General features: G+C 38.5%; 1 protein-coding gene across 1 annotated transcript in view; it reads right to left on the bottom strand.

Moving 5' to 3' along the window:
* Positions 1–207: 207 nt before the first annotated feature.
* Positions 208–17,849, bottom strand: part of GIPC1 (GIPC PDZ domain containing family member 1) — a 28,438-nt gene continuing 10,796 nt past the window's right edge. The window contains exons 4-7 of the mRNA XM_032210407.1: positions 15,974–16,154; positions 2,923–3,035; positions 2,389–2,470; positions 208–2,149 (exon numbers count right to left, since the gene is read on the bottom strand). Coding sequence (XP_032066298.1) covers positions 1,998–2,149; positions 2,389–2,470; positions 2,923–3,035; positions 15,974–16,154 — 528 coding nt within the window. The 3' untranslated portion in view covers positions 208–1,997. The remainder of the gene's footprint in view (positions 2,150–2,388; positions 2,471–2,922; positions 3,036–15,973; positions 16,155–17,849) is intronic.

The following is a 17,849-nucleotide window of genomic DNA, read 5'->3' as shown; positions in this document are numbered from 1 at the left end:
AAAAAAAAAAAAAAGCTAAAATAAAATAAGACAAAATTCCGCAGGCTGCAGCTGGTTTCTTCTGTATTGCTCTGGATACATTTCTTTTCCCAATACGTAAGAAAGATCCTCCAACTCCTTCCACAGGTTCAGTGCCTTCTTTCCATTCTTACCGGTTCATTAATTGTAATTAACTGTTCTAAACACACCACCATGCACACAGTTTAATAGTATTGATATATTTTATCTTAAAGACAATTTACTTGCAGAATACAAAAATAGGCCCAAGGAGGACATAGTGCCTGTTTTCCCTAAGAGGTTTCCAGTGCCAGGACACAAGAAACAGCGAGGCTTAGCAGAAGCCTCACACGCTCTGCGCTTGAGGTATGATCCAGAAGCCTGCAAGCTCCATATCTTACCTGGAATTAGTGTTTTAGAGATACAGTAAGTGGGCTGAGGCCGCAAGGTATATATGAAGATGATGTTATTAACTACTGGATAATTACAGTAATGGATTGTGGCACAGGGGAGAGGCCCAGAATTTGAGAATGAACACATGGGTGAAAGAATATAAATAACAAGAAATGAACTGGGCCAACCCTAGGAGGTAGGTCAGCAGGACAAAATTAGTTCAGACAGACATTAAGGGTATGCCCATACCTAGACAACAAGGGACTTCTGCTGCTGCCCTTCCTCCTGGAAAAAATCCCCAAATTTTGGGGGGAAAAAACCCTTACTTTGAAAAGAGAAGTTTGCTATAGCCAGCTTAGAAAAGGAATGTTCTAGAATTGGTGCGGTGGAGGAGAAAATGAGACTGAATTAATGATTCAATACAGTTCCATCCCCTGAAAGAGGGAACACGCACAATAGCCTTTGTACTATCCACATATCATGAGTTGGCAGGGATTAAAAGCCTAAACATAGAGCTAAAAAGGGCAGGGTGAGTGAGGCTGAAACCTGCATGAGAGAGTAACATTCAAACAATAGAATGTGCCAGACCCATCCGTAAGGATCAGTATTTGGGGGAATAGATGTATGCTATATGTGCTCTTTGTAGCAAATTGACTGTGTGTGAATTATTTTCCAGCCACAATATTTGAGGTCATTGATTAAAAACAGATCCAAGTTCAGCAACTGATGCCTAGCAGAAATCAGCAGTTATGTTTCATAGTTGGAATCTCTTTTAACAACTGATTGCCACTCGTACACATCTAATGCATGTCGGTAATTGGATGGAACAACAGATTAGTTATTAACCTAGTTTGTGCTAACCTTGAGCAGAAGCATCACTGTTGCATCTTCTAGCTAATGTCTAAGTAAGTCGCCAGGATGAAGGGGACAAGACCAAGTGAGATGTTCCCAAATGGGAGGGGCTGTTTTTTTATGTGCCTCGTACCAACACAAATGACAGGTGAATTGGGGAAAGGTGACCAAGCTTTCAGAAGAACTAGGAAGCAAGTGTCTCCTCAGGCACCAACCTGCTCAGAGCAAATATGCAGAGCTAGGAGCTAGGATCTCTCCTCCAGTTTTATTAGAGCTGAAAAAGCCAACTCCGTCCATCCCTCCTTTCATTCAGCTCCCATGGAGGATACCTGATTCTCAAAACAAAAACAGCTCGTCATCCATCTAAATCTGAATGGCTATATCAGTTATGCTTGCTTCCAAACCAGAATAAGCTTAGAAATCCAACATGCAGCAGCCATACCTCTCTAAGAAATAGCAAACTGTATGAAGCAACTGGTAGCACCTAGCTCAGACTAGAACACAGAGCAAACTGAATGGCTTGGTTGTACCCAGGGCTGAGGGAATTTCCATCAAGAGGGGGCTGGAAGCAAGCAGCAGAAATTCTGCCCCCAGTTCACATTACACTCCAGTCGATAATGCAGATTACTTATTGCTCTAGGATGCCTTCCAATCAGTAGGCCCAGCATCAAAGGGAAGGGCGCTGTAGTGTTCCAGAATCACCACTCGTCTGTTCATAGTTTCTGTGGGAGGGGGGGTCTAGTATGTTTACCATCCTAGTAGCGCCCAACCTTGGCATCTCCAATGCTTCCCCAGACATCAAAGACAAACTCATCTGGGAAGGCAAAATCACCCAGCTGCTCATCCAATGCTTCTGCAAATTCATCAGGATTTTGCTTGTCCTTGCCCAACTCCACCATGGTAGCAGCTGCAGAGGAAGAGAAAAAAAAATCAGAAATAAGCATTAATTTTATCCCCAAACATTTTTTATAGCACACAGTTTATAGAACTAAACATAAATCTAAGGAAGAACACAAGGAAACCCTCATATTTATTTCTATTCCTAAGCACAGGAGTAAAAGCAGGCAGGAGTAGGCTGTGATCAGCCACAACTCACTGCCTGCCATCTCTTAGCAATTTAGCATCCAGATTTTTTAAAAAGCTTACCTAGCTCAGTGTCACGGATACCCATGTAGCTCTCCAGAAGATCATCAACCTTCTCAATGGCCTTTTCCTCAAATGCAGAGGGCTGTGGGGGGGAAAAAGCACACTTGCCAAAATAGCAACAATATTCCCCTTCTGCTAAACAATCCACATTGCTATACCCAGTAAGACATAACTGATGGTGGTTACAATGCAGCAAAATACCTTGATAGAGAGAGGAAAAATAAATTAAGAGAAACAATATGAAAGGAGTTCAGCGGGAAGACTTCTGATCCAAGATCCGTAAAATGTAAGCTTGGTAGAGCAGCCAATCTTTAGAATTGCTTACTGCTGATTCACCACCTTTTTTTTTTTACCACACAGCATGACAAAGGAAGGTGAGGGATAGAAAGATGAGGCAGCATAAGTGATGCAGGGCATCCTTTTCAACAGAGCTTTGTAGCGGTCTTATCCTTGGCTGGAAGAAAGGGCTCCTCCATTTTCTCAACAGAGCTATGATTTTTCTGACCAATGTAGTTGGCATCTTGGAATACACACCTGTTCTTCCACAGTGGCTGGTCCCTTGGCCCGTAGACGCAGAGTGCCCCTTCCTGTGCCAAGCTGAGCACATCCGCTGTTTTTGCCTCCTTTGGACCTTTGACTGATCATATCTAGAGCAGAATAAGACAATGTTTGCTGAGATTTTGCTTGGTTTGCACAGCAGAAACCCCAGTTTAAAAACCAACATAGGAAAGAACTTAGTTTCATGTGCCCAAGCAAGAACTTCACAAAAAATAGTTACTTATCATTAGTGAGTATTATGTGTTCATAATCAAAGGTTATTTTTCAGTTTTGGGGTGTGCCACTAACCCACATTTATTAGGTTTTCAGTAACTTGTTAAAATCATACAAACATCATGAGGTACACAGACTCTGACCCAAACATATATTATTGGCATACTGAAATGTTTATGAATTTAAACTCAAATAAAGAATATCAAGTTCAAATCCCTAGCAAAGAACATCGAATCCTTTGATATCAGTGACTGCTAGTAAAAAATGCAGCTTCAAAAATGTTAATTATAAGAGTCTGTAAAGAGCATTATAAAATCGTATTTCAAAAATGTAAGTACACATGTAGGAAATAGATTGTCATCGGAATTGGGAAGGCTATTTGGGATAAAATATGTGAGACAACATAAACCCAGCAAAACAGAAAAGAAAAGATCTGCAAAACATAAAAAAAGAATCTGAATTGCAATACCAATCATGGGACAATATACCCACAATTGGAAGAGTGGGATGTCACTTGAATTTTTAAGTGATACTTCTAAAAAATTGCTATCTAATGCAGATCTTTCACATTCATTCCTCACTCATTCCAAATTGGGAAATGATAATAATAATAATAGTTTACTTACTCCAGTAGTAACTTTCATACATGTAGTTATACAATTCTTTCTGGCATGGCCTATTATATATCTGAGTATACTTAAGAATGGAACTTCACCTTAAGGACAAATTGGGAATGCCTATGACAAAGATGATGTGGCACCTATCAGGCTAAATAATGACTTTTGTGGTCCCATGGTACTTTTGCCTTTATGGACTCCTCATTCCATTAAAAATGGTATTAAAATTATATTTTATATGATTTCAATGTTTTCTTCATATTTTTATAAAGAAATAAAGAATAGTAAGTAATCTAAATATTATTTTATAATAATAATAAATAGGTGCTTATCAAGATCAATTATCTCTATCGCACATCATCCTTGCTAAATTTTAGAATCCCCCTTTTTATGGGTTCTAGTACCTAAGAGATAAGTTGTTCCTGGAGTACCCATGGTAAACTAGAACAGAGTGCTGCTTTCAGCGGAACGAAAAGGAAATCTGTAATTTGCCAACGGATTCGCATCTCTTCAGAAAGGAAAAAGGCCAAAATCCAGCTCTATAATTAACCAAAGGAAGCATGACCAAAAAAGTTAAGTAAATGCAATACATGGAAATGTTTGCATATTTAAAGAAAGCCGTCACAAAGACTTTGCACAAGTTCCTTGACATGGTTCCAGGTATCAATGCGTATCTTCTATGAAAAGAATGTGTATTCTTTGACAAATTGCAGTCCCCATTTCCTTTGGATAGCTTTAGCAAACTTTCCAACTTTAGGGCAAATTTAGATGGATCCTTCAATTAAGTATAACTTTACCACTGCCAAGGTTTGCTGGAGGGGAATAAAACTGGCACTAAAATGTGTCCTTGCTCACTTCCTATAAACAAGATTTGAAGTGGTGAAACTATGAGCCGTAACAGTCCTAATCCCTTTGCTATTTCCCTTGTTCTGCAATCTTTTGTCTCTTCATTGCCATTGCTGTTTTGCACTCTATCTAGTAGCAATTAAGGGCCTGCCCTTTGCATACAGCTGTCTAAAAATGGTTTCCATTGACTGAACATTTAAAACATAAAAATACGACTGAAGCAACTCAGTCCAAAGTGATTCCTGTTAGGGCACTTGTAGAATTTATTTTCTGGCTTCCAGATAGATTACAATAGAAATCATCATTTTTTTTTTAAAAAAGAAAAGGATTAACCTCAACACATTTTGTATTGCAAAAGGAACATTTCATTTCAAACGGGATAATAATATCAGATATTTTCTGGAATTCTATTTAGCATGCTTGATAAGGGTCCAAACGAGAATATTCCATTTGCAGAGTCATTCCAATTTAACTTGTATTTCAATGGGTTCTTGATTTTTTTTTTGCTTTCTCCTCTCCCCATTCACAAGTTGTTTTGAAACCAGCAAATTGTACATGTAATAGAATATTTAGTAACTCATTTTCAAAAACTAAAACTAGTTTCTAGCAAATTGCTGCTTTAACAGTAACTGCCTTATGGAGAATGCCTTCACAACTTAATTTAAATGATAAAGGCAAACTTGTCTGTATATTCTTAATGCTGAGGTATGTTCTACTTCTGGCATTTTTCATTTCTATCCTAATTAGATTACTATAAAAGCTATCTAGAAACAAGATTTAAACAAAGTAAAAACATGTTTCTTCCGAGTCTGATTTTAAATATCTGCCAGACAAGATGGCTTCTAAATATAAGCCTTGAACATGCTGGAATTTTTCATACTTCTGAGGGGAAGAATGTCAGCTCCCCAAAGAGAATTTTTCTACCATTACTTGCAGTTTTTGCTTACTGTCTGCCTCCCTGAAATGGGATGTTCTGTCCTTTCCTTAATTTTTCTCGGGTTAGTAGAAAGCATAACTTTCCATAGGTGAACAACCCCACCCCCTCCATTAGCCCTTAAAAGAAAAGATAGTGAAGCCAGGCTCCAAGTTTTTTTTAAAAAAATGGGCAAGAGGAGGACAGATACAGAAGTGATTTCAAATCTATCAAGTAAAACATTTCTTTATTCGGCAATCACTGGTGCAAACTATAAACAGAGAGTAAATTAAGTAATATACTGCAGCATTAGTTCTCAAATCTAGTGCCTGATATTAGTTATCCACTGAAGCAATAAAGTGCTCACAAAAAAGGATAAAAAGTTGATAATTATTTTTATTATATTTGTGTGGTACTCATTTAGTTGCATCAAACTTTTAAATAAATATTTTTCCCATAAAAAGTAATCTTACAAATTCAAATAACCACTTTAAAAGAAACTGGTATACAGGTAGTCCTCAACGACTTATGATCAAAATTAAACCCAAAATTTCTACTGTTCAGCAAGACATTTGTTATGTGAGTTTTGCCCCATTTTACGACCTTTCTTGCCACAGCTGCTAAGTGAATCACTGCAGTTGTTAAGTAACAAGGTTGTTAAGTGAATCCAGCTTCCCCACCGAAGCCAGAGGCGGCTTTTTGCTTCTCAGGAGGTTGTAAAAAGTGATCACATGACCCCCATGGACACAGAAATGGTTATAAACATGAATCAACTGCCAAGTGTCCGTATTTTGATCATGTGACCATGGGAGTGCTGCAACAGTCATAAGTGTGAAAAATGGCTGTGAGTCACTTTTTCAACACCATTGTAACTTCGAACGGTCGCTAAACAAACTGTTGTAAGTTGAGGACTTAGAGTACAATAACGACTCTAAGAGCAGCTTTGGGAAGCGAGTGAAACAAATGCTGAAGCTTTCAAATGTTATCTTGCTCCCTAAAGAAAGCACTAAATCTGTTCTAAATTTGGGAGGCAGCACCTCATGTGTGGTCTTGGAAGAAGAACTGGCAGGTTAAAGTTCCAATTGGGATTGGAAGGACACACTATTCTAGGAATGGAGTGGATGAGACATACATTCTTTGGCGTGATGTTTCAGGAAGAGTTCACGTTGCCTGACTGCAAAATAAGCATCATAAACTAGATGTGTGAGGATTACAGCAATCTCAGGCTAAGTATGTTTATCAAAGGCCAAGCAGATTTAAAAAATCGTATCCGGGGGCACATCTGGAACGAGCAATTGGGATGGAGAGTAGTTTTTTCATGCCCCTATCACAGAACTGGTAGACTAGGGAAATACTGTCAAAGATGGAGGAAATTTTGAAGAAACCGCTGAAAGATACAATACAATACAATAGCAGAGTTGGAAGGGACTTTGGAGGTCTTCTAGTCCAACCCCCTGCCTAGGCAGGAAACCCTATACCGTTTCAGACAAAGGGCTATCCGACATCTTCTTAAAGACTTCCAGCGTTGGGGCATTCACAACTTCTGGAGGCAAGCTGTTCCACTGATTAATTGTTCTCACTGTCAGGAAATTTCTCCTGTTCTAAGTGGCTTCTCTCTTTGATTAGTTTCCACCCATTGCTTCTTGTTCTACACTCGGGTCCCTTGGAGAATAGTTTGACTCCCTCTTCTTTGTGGCAACCCTTGAGATATTGGAACACTGCTATCATGACTCCCCTAGTCCTTCTTTTCATTAAACTAGATATACCGGTAGTCCTCCACTTACAACCACAATTGAGTCCATTTCTGTTGTTAAGTGAGACATTTGTTAAGTAAGCTTTGTCCCATTTTATGACCTTTCTTGTCACAGTTGTTAAGTGAATCACTGAAGTTTATCAGCTAGTAACTCAGTTGTTAAATGAATCTGGCTTCCCCATAAATTCTGCTTGTCAGAAGGTGGCAAAAGGTGATCTGGGGACACAGCAAGTTGTAAGTATGAACCAGTTGCCAACCATCTGAATTTTGATCCCATGCTAGAAAGCATGTGGGGATGCTAGAGAGGTCGTAACTATGAAAAACGGTCATAAGTCACATTTTTCAGTGCCATTGTAACTTTGAAGAGTCACCAAGTGAACTGTGGTCAGTTGAGGACTATCTATATTACCAAAGTAGTTACAAACTCCAGAAGCTGAACTTGTAAGAAAAGGTAACGTAATATTCCAGGGTGAAAGCTTTGCATTTATTCTTCTGCCTCTAGGTCTTCCTTTGTACAATGAAAACTATGGTGTAACTCAGGGGTGGGTTCCTACCGGCATTGATATCAGTTCGCTTCATGCGCAGTTCAATGTAAGCTGTTCTGTGCATGCGCAAAGCTAATAAAAACTAATAAAAAACATGCCAGCAACGGCAGTGGAGACCGGGGAACCGGTTCGAGGGTGTGACCAGCCTGGGTCGTTGCCGGTTCTGTGACCTAGGCCAAATTACCACTACCAGTTCACCTGAACCGGTGCGAACCGGTAGAAACCCACCTCTTTACTTATCATGATCCTGAATTTTTGTCACATTTTTGTATCAGCTAACAGCACTATTCCAAATTTAGAAAACAGTAATAGACCTAGTCTTGATTTTAAGTACCAATATTCTTTTGTCTTGTTTTCAAAAGTGCCAACTCAGTTTGTTGGTTCACCTGGTCTGGACTTTACCTACAGTGACTCCCAGCAACTCTTTAGCATTTCAAATAGGATTCTTTCCAAACCTTATTTAAAAATGCTAGGGACAAACACATGCTGCATTCTTCATTCCTTCCCTAGAAGGCCTCTTCTTGGATCTTAGCAAAAGAAGGGAAAATACGTAGCATCAGCTTTAGGTGTGTTATGTGTACTAACTAATTGTGCAGTTGAATAGGCTACTTCAGAGGAATTGAAAGCCAAGCCCACATGTGCCCTTTGCTTGTTTAGGTATACACAATTGTAATAGTGCCTTTATTTTATCTGTTTGTCCAAAGGGTATCTTGTAACCTGAAATGCCAGACGATGGTTAGGCATTTTCTTATTGCCACAATCAGTGATCATAAAATAATAAAAAAGCATGCCAAAGGGAAACAAGTTAATAACAACTTTGTGAAACTATCTTAATCGTGTTAACTACACCGACTGAGGATTTGCAAAGCCTAATTATTTGGAGAAAGGGTATTGCTTGCTTACAGCTCCTTGGCACCACCTTCAAATGACAACTGTCTGGCTCTCTTCCTCTTCAATTCATGCACACTCTGGGAGGCTTCCAGCATTCCATTATCCACCAAGTGCAGACATTATATTAGGATTTAGCACATTTAAGAGCAAGACAGACATTGATTTTGGGGGGAGAGGGGGGAAGAAACCCCATTTCTAGACATGGTGGAATCAGTTTAGTTTAAACATCAAACATAATTTGTCAAGTGATAATCAGGTACTATAATAAGACACACTTAAACCAACGCTATCCCGCGAGAATCAGCACATTCTTGGCAAATACATATAGGATGCAAATTTAGCAAGCCAGCCCTCCATGTCCTGTCTCACTGCTTATTACTATGCTAATGGAAATTAACAAACTGTACTCTTCAAACAATACTGTGGGCTCTTATGAAGGATACAGATTTCTTTGTAAGTAATGATTCCTGCCATTTCCCCTTTCCTAGCATACATAAAAGCAAAACAAAAAACAAAAAAACACACACATGCAGTGAAGCAAGACAGTGGGAAAATGTGTTGCTTCCTGGGCAAGTCTGAAACTGGGCACGCTGGAATCCAAAATTAATTCATTTAGGGAGAATTCTAATATTTCTCCTTTAACGCTAACATGTTTATGTATGCCTGTGATGATAACTTTATACTCAAAGACTGCTATGGACAAAAATAATAACCCATAGTTATTATTTAATAACCCATAGTTGGTTCAAAAGACATTGGTGTAAGAATCTAAATAGAAGGCCTATAGTTCCTCCTGTGGCTTCTCTGATATATTTTTCTGTTACTTCTACTAAAAGTTTAGTGGCTAAATGAAAAGAAAGTCAAGAGGAATGGTAATGCAGAAAAATGACACTGTTGCAAGGAAACCAAGATCATAGAAAGCTCTGCCATAGAATGAACATATGAGCGCTAAAGGTAAAGGTTCCCCTCGCACGTATGTGCTAGCTCCCAGGGGGAGGGGGGTGCTCATCTCTATTTCAAAGCTGAAGACTAAGCACTGTCCAAAGACGTCTCCATGGTCATGTGGCCGGCAAGACTAAACACCGGAGGCGCACAGAACACTGTTACCTTCCCACCAAAGGTGGTTCCTATATTTTTCTACTTGCATTTTTACATGCTTTCGAACTACTAGGTTGGTAGAAGCTGGGACAAGTAATGGGAGTTCACTCCATTATGCATTGTTAGGGATTTGAACCTTTCTGATTGACAAGTTCAGCGTCTTAGCTACCGAGTCTCAATATGAGGGCTACAGGGGTCATATTATATTCCACAGATACATTAAGCACATGTGATCCCTCTGAGGGGCAGCATTTGTGATCCTCCTAAGACTTAAGAAAATCTTGCCTTGATTAATTTTACCCTGGCCTAATTCAGACTGGAGGTATCAGTTTATTTTTCGCTGCATTGTTAGTCATCAGCTTTTCATTTACTATCAATTACCAAATTCAGAATGAGCACATCTCAGAATATGGGAAAGGAAAAGGAGAGGAAGGAGGAGAAAAGGTTAAAACATGTTAAAATACAAGATGCAGAGATAATCTATTAAAATAATTGAAATGTAAAAACAAACCTAGAATTTGGTTTATGCTTATAAACTGCTGCAAACATTATATTCAGGCAGAGATATTTAAATATGGTTGTATGTATACAGATACTTGCCTCACCCACAACGCATTAAGTCAAATATTTAGATGACCTGAAGAGAAACTAGTATATAGTTTTAATGTTTTAAATTAATTTTCATTATGGTATATTATTGTAATTCAATGTTGCTGTCCAAGTCTTTAATTCTGATCATGGATCAAATACATTTGTGTATTTACATGCGAAGTATAATAAATTTCAAAAAAAATATTGAAAGAGGGCTATGGTCGTTGTTCTATTTTGGACAAAGAAAACTAGCAGCATATATTACGTTCCAGAACAGTTTTTTGAGAATGCAAGAAATATTGTCTGAAACCAAAGCATCCATTTCATAGCTCAATTCTCTTACGGTCAAAGATACCTTCACAGAAGTGATTCTATGCTGAATTGGTTAGCTTAAAAAAAACCCAAACAGTAACAGAGGTTCCATTTTATTGCAGGCTCACAGCATTTACACAGAAGCAATAAACACAATGTTCCTTCAGACTAGCAAATATTAATTCAGCAGTAGAAATACAGGTACAGTGAAAAATTGATCCAGATACAGCACAATAGCTTCAACCAATGAGGAATTAAAGGGAACAGTTGAAAATTGTCATATTTCCCAGAACTATCCAATGAGTCACTCAAGTGGGAAGAAATCTGCAATAGTAGAGGTGGACTGAAGTGATGGATGAGCTGAAGAGCAAATAAGGAATCTGATGTATTTAGAAATTCGAACACTTTCTCAAGTAGTGGAAGGAAGCCTTATAAATATTGTGTGAACCAGAAATACACAACTCCAAGATTTCCTAGCTACTCTAAAAGTGATCATGTAGCAAGATCTATTAAATGGAACAGATTAAGTTCTAGAAAATACTTGGGACCAAATAATTTGTGTAATAACTAGCCTAACAGAACCTAGGACAGAGAAATTAAATGACAGCAAATATTGATAATCAAAGAAGAACCAGATCCTCCTGAGAATAATCAATAAACATACAGATATACATATCCTCGCCAAGCAGCTTCCTGCCTGTTTCATCCCAAAGCTAGAATGCACCTGCTTCCCACTTAGCTAATGTAGATCACTTCTCAGATTTCTGCTGGACATACTAGTTCCCCATCCTTCTTCTCTCTGGATTGCCACTATTCTCTTTGCTAACCATGGTATCCTTTCCTCGGGGCTTAACAAAACTTCCAGATTGAGAAGCAGAGACCCACAGGTTTTCTCTGGCTCACAAATGAGACAGAGTGTAGCACAAAGAAAAGTAGGTGCATGCATCTATTAGTATGTGTTGCTGAGTAAGGGAAAGGCAACCAAATGTAGATTTAAGGAAATGAAAATTCTATTTTACCCTTGACTTTTTTTGCCCATCTGATTGCCTGAAACAGGATATCTCGTTCTGTTACTACCAGACCACGTCAAAGTAAACATATATTTCTATTGAAGAATATGGGTTGCGAAGGCAGGGGAGGGCGGGGAGGAGAAGAATGACACAAGTTCTTACTGGATGATGCCATCCTGACCCCTGCTGGTGGGAAAATGTTGCTGCATTGTAATTCTAAATGGGGCAGATGTATTGTAGGATTTCTTGACTGTGGTTAAGAGAAAAATATCCTTCCTTCCTGTCTTCGATCAAGTACCAGAAATGTCATTCCACTACCTAGTGCTTTAGATATTAGAATTATTTACATATTCTTTCATCATTTTTAGACCCTGGTCTTCCTCTTTCTCCTTTCCCTCCCAGCTTTAAATTTGCATGACCTACCGATATCTTAATTTGGGGAGATATTCTCAACGAATGACTTATTGAAAGTTAAACTAGAGGGAATATGTTGCCAGAGCAAAGGCAGATCCCTATATATCCCTGTATGTTTTATAGGATACTTGGAAAAAAGATCCTTAAAGATGAGATAGCTGACAATCTTGTGCAAGTGAAAATTTTTTAGACTACATAAAAAATCCCAAAGGACCGAAAGCTCCAAGCCATGGAAATGTAAATGCTCCATTGAATATCAAGCATCTTCCTTCTTGACCACAAATGCCACAAATCACAAATGACACCATTCGATAACATTTTGGTGTGGCACCAATTTTCGAGAAGATGAGAGAAGGCCAGCTCTGCTGGTATGGACATGTCCTGAGAGCAGCACTTTCCACTGTTGCCAAGACTGCCTACCAACTAGAAGTCAGTGGCTGGTGACCTTGCGAGTGCTCAAAACAGAGATGGCAAGTTGCCATCAACAAAGATTTGCAAGCCACAGGCCTGAGCCCTGGAGTTCACCATGCAAAATGGCATTCAATGATCCAAAAAGTAGACCCTGCACTTGCGGGAATACTCTAGGAAGAAGAAGATAAAAAGTTCCAAAGGTGCATTTTTTTTTTCAAAAAGTCAACTGGACTTTTTTTTTTTAATGTTTTGCTTCCTAGATGAGAAGTGAAACTTTTTCAAAGAAAAAGAAAAAACCAGGAAAGTCCAGTTGCCTTTTGGAAAAAAAAGCTTTGGGACAACCTTTGGACAACCATGATCTGGCTGATTGAGAATCTCCATAGACATTGTGTAAAAAAAAAGATACACCCGGTTCCAAGCTGGACACCGCAAGATTGGTTCTTATGGAGCCATTCCTTCAATCTGGTCTCTTGCGTTCTTTGTACTGTATTGGTATCAAGGGAAATCAGTACTCTTGTTTCTCTATATGCATTCGTTTTAAACAGGTTGGTTGCTTCTTGCATTGGTCAACCAAGGAAGTGTAAAGCCCTGAAACTCACCAACCCATGCCAAGCTTAACACAAGCATTTAAAAATGTAATTAAAAGATTCTGTTCCCATATCTGTGTGGCTGGGCGTTCCCTTTCCAGTGGCTGCTGTTCCTAGGGAAGCGCCAGCTTCTTTGAGTAGTTCTACAGCTAAACTCCTTTCTCAAACTCAAGCTGTTTCAGATCCCCTGACTGCAGCTCATCTTGCATGAAACCTGATGATGGCTGGATGCCAGCCAAGACATGCAACCACCCCACCTCTTTGCTGCCACTAGTGGCTAATATGACAAATAATCAAGGCTTGAAAAAAAAGTTCAATCTATTGATGATGTGATGGAAAAAAAGGGGAAAAAATGCAATGCATGGAGTTATCAAAGGCTTACTAATTGGAGAATAATGGGAGTAGAGTGGAAATTTCAGCAGAGACAATCACCAATTACATCTTAGAATTGTGAGCATTAAAGCTATATGGGCCCCAAGGCTCACAGATCTATTTGAGGTACAAGGTAAGGGAGTAATGTAGGTGTAGCAAGATTGGATTGCATGATTTTTTCACAAGCTCTGGAATGAGAGAGAATGGAAATACAGCAAAGCAGTTTTGTGGATGTGGCCCACGTGTTGTTTGAGTGAGCAAATTTCACTTGCCCTATATATGAATTCAGTGCTAGTCAAAATAGCCCACTCGCACTAAGGAACTACCTTAAGTTCCTTGATATAAACAATGTTGTAAGCCGCCCAGAGTCACCATGTGTGAGTTGGGCAGCCATATAAATTTAATTTTAAAAAAAGTTGAATTAAAAGCAATACTGCAATGATTAACTTTAGCCACGTGTTTCCCCAAAAATAAGACTGGGTCTTAATTTTTGTGCCCCACAAATAAGCACTAGGGCTTATTTTTTTCTAGTTTCTTATTTTTTTTCCATGTACAGGAGGCCGACTTCTTCTGCTTGCTCGCGGCGGGGCGGGAAGCCACACGACGCACCAGTGCCACCACCACAAGGCAGGGGAAAGTGGAGCTGACCCATGCATCCCGCAACAGCTTACCTCAAGACCCCTGAAGCCAGGCCACCCATGCCCCGACACCTGCCTCATCTCATGGCAGCAGCTCTGGCAACCCTGTCCAGCAGATCCTGTGTGGATCTGACAGATCCTGTCCAGCTCACTTTTTCTGCTTGCTCGTGACCACAATGGAGCAGGAGGCTGAGCAATGCACCAATGCCACCGCCACAAGGTGAAGTGGGGGGGGGGTTAGACCTGCCCCATGTGCCTTGTACCGGCTTACCTCAGGGCCCCTGCAACCAAGCCAGCCATGCCTCAACACCTGCCTCACCTCGCGGCTGCAGCATCAACACATCACTCATCTTCCTGCTCCTTTGTGGCAATGAGCAAGCAGAAGTGGCCATGTGGGCTCCTACTGTATTCACACATCGCAAGCCAAAATATAGCATTTTACAACAGATGTATTCAGATTTGGGAAGGATGGTTTAAAATGTTTTGAATAAATAGCATAATGGGCTAAAATGTTTGCGTTTATACCTATTCCACAGTTTTAAAAATCAAGTCATAATGAGAATTTTAGTTAGAAAAGTCTTGAGCAACTCCAGCATAATTGTACTCAACTTCTTTCTGTGCTGGTGAAATAATGAAGGACAAAAGTATATATATATATAGTATATAGTATATAGTGTGTGTGTGTATATATATATATATATATATATATATATATATATATATATATATATATATATATATATATATATATACTAAAGTATATATAAAGTATATATAAGGAAACTAAAGTATACTTTATATACTTATACTTATATAAAGTATATAAAGACTATATACTTTATTATAATCAAAAAGCTACTTCATTGCTACGTTTGTGTCTTTCACCTTATTTTAAACTGTATATCACATATTGCCTTTTTACTCCTACATAGATATAACATAGATGATTAGAGAGAAATTATATAACTTTGTGGCTGGAACAGAGAAGCAACTTTACTCAACAGAATATAGAGCATAAATAAATTAAGGGGACACCTCTACAACCAAATGATTAAAAAAATAATACTTGGAGCTCCCTAGATTATGCTGCTACAATTTGCCAAAAATTCAAATTACTTACATATTACAAACAAATTACTGTCAATTTCAGAACAATCCAAAACTAAACACCCTGCATTCTTCCTCATTGCTCTTACTGCTATTTTATACAGACCTTAAAATAGACGGTCTTGAGTTTTCTTGGCAACAATGCCAACAATGGTTTGCCACTGTATCTTTCTGGAATATTTTTCTAACTTCCCAAACCTGCTTATTAACCAACTATTTCCATATGGTTTACCTACTAAAGATTAACTAGGTTGGTTTAAATTCTTACGATCAATCTGTTTTGCTCTTAAAAATATTACATACCTGATTTAAAATATTTTGTCAATTTTCTCATAAGCAAAACTTATGATCCGTTAAGTTTATTTTCCTCATTTCCAACCAGTGATCCGAAGGATCAACTCTGAAAAGAAGAGCCCAGCCATCACAACGTTTCTGACAATAAAGTTCATCTGAACAAAACTGTAACTTTAGTAAATAATGCCAGTGAGAAAATATGTGCCAATTTGTTTTTCTCTGACTTGCCTATTTTTTTCCCCACCTGAGACAGTTTAGAGCTAATAGGTTAAATCAAGTTTCACACTGCTTCCTATATCAAATCATCTTAAGACAGTTTAAACTAAAAATGCACAATAACATATTGCATCAGAAATATAGCTGCATATTTTCACTTCTCAACAACCAGTGGAATAGCAGCATTATTAATACATACCAAAAGCCTTTCGGGGTTCAGTCAGCTTCAGAGTGAAAGTGCGACCTTTGGGCAAATCCTTGAGCATTTTTGCAACCTCATAATGCCGGCAGCCAATGAGACTTTGACCATTGATGGACTCAATCATATCTCCGACATTAATAATTTGGATTCGGTCAATAACACTCCCTTCCTTGATTCTCTGCCAAAAGAAGTGAACAATCACTATGCAAACACAAGCCAAATAGATAATTTGAAAAATTTGGAAGGCAATGCAACCAAAAAATAACAAACTAACTAAATGCAAGTAGGATTGCCAACAATCCTGGTTCCCCAAACAAGAGACATACTCCTGGCTGAGTGACAAACAGAGCAGTTCACTTAAGCAGAACTACTGTAATGGCAGGGATACTCTTCTCTTGAATACCTCTCTTCCTCTGGGTTATTTTCTGGTAAATACTTTGCCAAGAGCCTAGCTACGGAGCCTTTTGCTTTGTAGCCAATCTGGCATTTCTTTGCATTGCACAGAGGCTGCTCTATATCAGGTCTTCAAGTTGCTAAATATATTTGGGCAGAAAGAAATTAAGCTCAATAGTAAAAGTGTTAACCTTGCAGTCCAACAACTCTCTGTTTTACCTTAGGATGTATGAGGATCTACAGTGATGGTTTATGCATTACTCTAATCCAGGGCTGGACCTGCAACTTCTACTTGAGAAACATGATTCATAATTACACTTATAACTGACTCATAGGGGAGATGAGCAGTGGCCCGACCAGTCTGCTTTACTCATTCCTTCTAAAAAAAAAACCCAGAATAATTCACACCTTGAAAGAAGGTTGTGCTACTAATATTATGCCCTTAGACACAGTCTTGGGAAAAAAACCAGATCTGTTGAATGAGATGAACGTATATTAATCCCAGGAATGCATGGCAGCAGATCTGCTAAAGCTATGTTTTTCTTGCTATCCGGTAAAGCAGGATAGTATCATTCCTCTACAAACTAGAAGTGAATGAGAAGACTGTCCTTATTCTGTTTATATATTTACTGCATGTATCAGTACATCATAATATATTTTTGTGGATTAAGCATATGAAGTCAATGAAAATAATTCCTGTCATTCGAAACTCATCAGAAAGTAGAATTACCTGAAAAGAAGTAGAAAAAGGAGAGAAAGACTAAAACCAGACAAAATAGAGCTTCACTGCAGCTGATGCATAACAAATAGGAAATATTAATTTAAAGGGATTATTTGTCAGAGCTGGTTTTGGTAACAGTCAAATCTAGAAATACTTATTTTAAGAAGTAAAACTACAAAAACTGATACTGAATAGAGCACAGAATTACAATACAGAGTAACTTTCTGTAGGATCAAAATACTGAAAAATACACTTCAAAGTGCAGCAATTCTTTACGGATTTCATAGGAGGTACCACAATAACTTTGACTGTGAAGACCTTCCTTTTCTGTCCGAAGATAGCAAGTTGATTTCCTTGCTACTCACTTCTTATTACTGTATTAAAGATTATGTTAAACTGAGGAAAATTCATAGCTCTGTTTAATATTAATCACAGCCCATAATTTATTTTTTAGCATAAACTAGAATAGCTAAGGTCTGTGTCCAACCTAACATGAAATCCATTATTAAAGTCCTATCTAGGATATAATGGGGGTTGACCTCCCTGTATTTTTGTATGGCAAGAAGGAAATTATGTTCAGAATGTGCATTATAAAATTGTGCTCTTGCGTGTGCCCCCTCTCCTTCCCCCCCAAAAGAAAAGAAAATCAGCAAGGCTCCAAACAGAATTAAGGTTTTAGCAAGCAAACTTCCTTGAAGGCATGTCATAGCCCTATGACAGCTATTCAGGAAATGGTGGGGGATCTTTGTTCTAGCAAAA

The sequence above is a fragment of the Thamnophis elegans genome, chromosome 2 (assembly GCF_009769535.1).
Source record: "Thamnophis elegans isolate rThaEle1 chromosome 2, rThaEle1.pri, whole genome shotgun sequence".
Taxonomy (NCBI): Eukaryota; Metazoa; Chordata; class Lepidosauria; order Squamata; family Colubridae; genus Thamnophis; species Thamnophis elegans.
The sequence above is the reverse complement of the archived record's forward strand: the minus strand, read 5'-3'. Positions and strand labels throughout refer to the sequence as shown.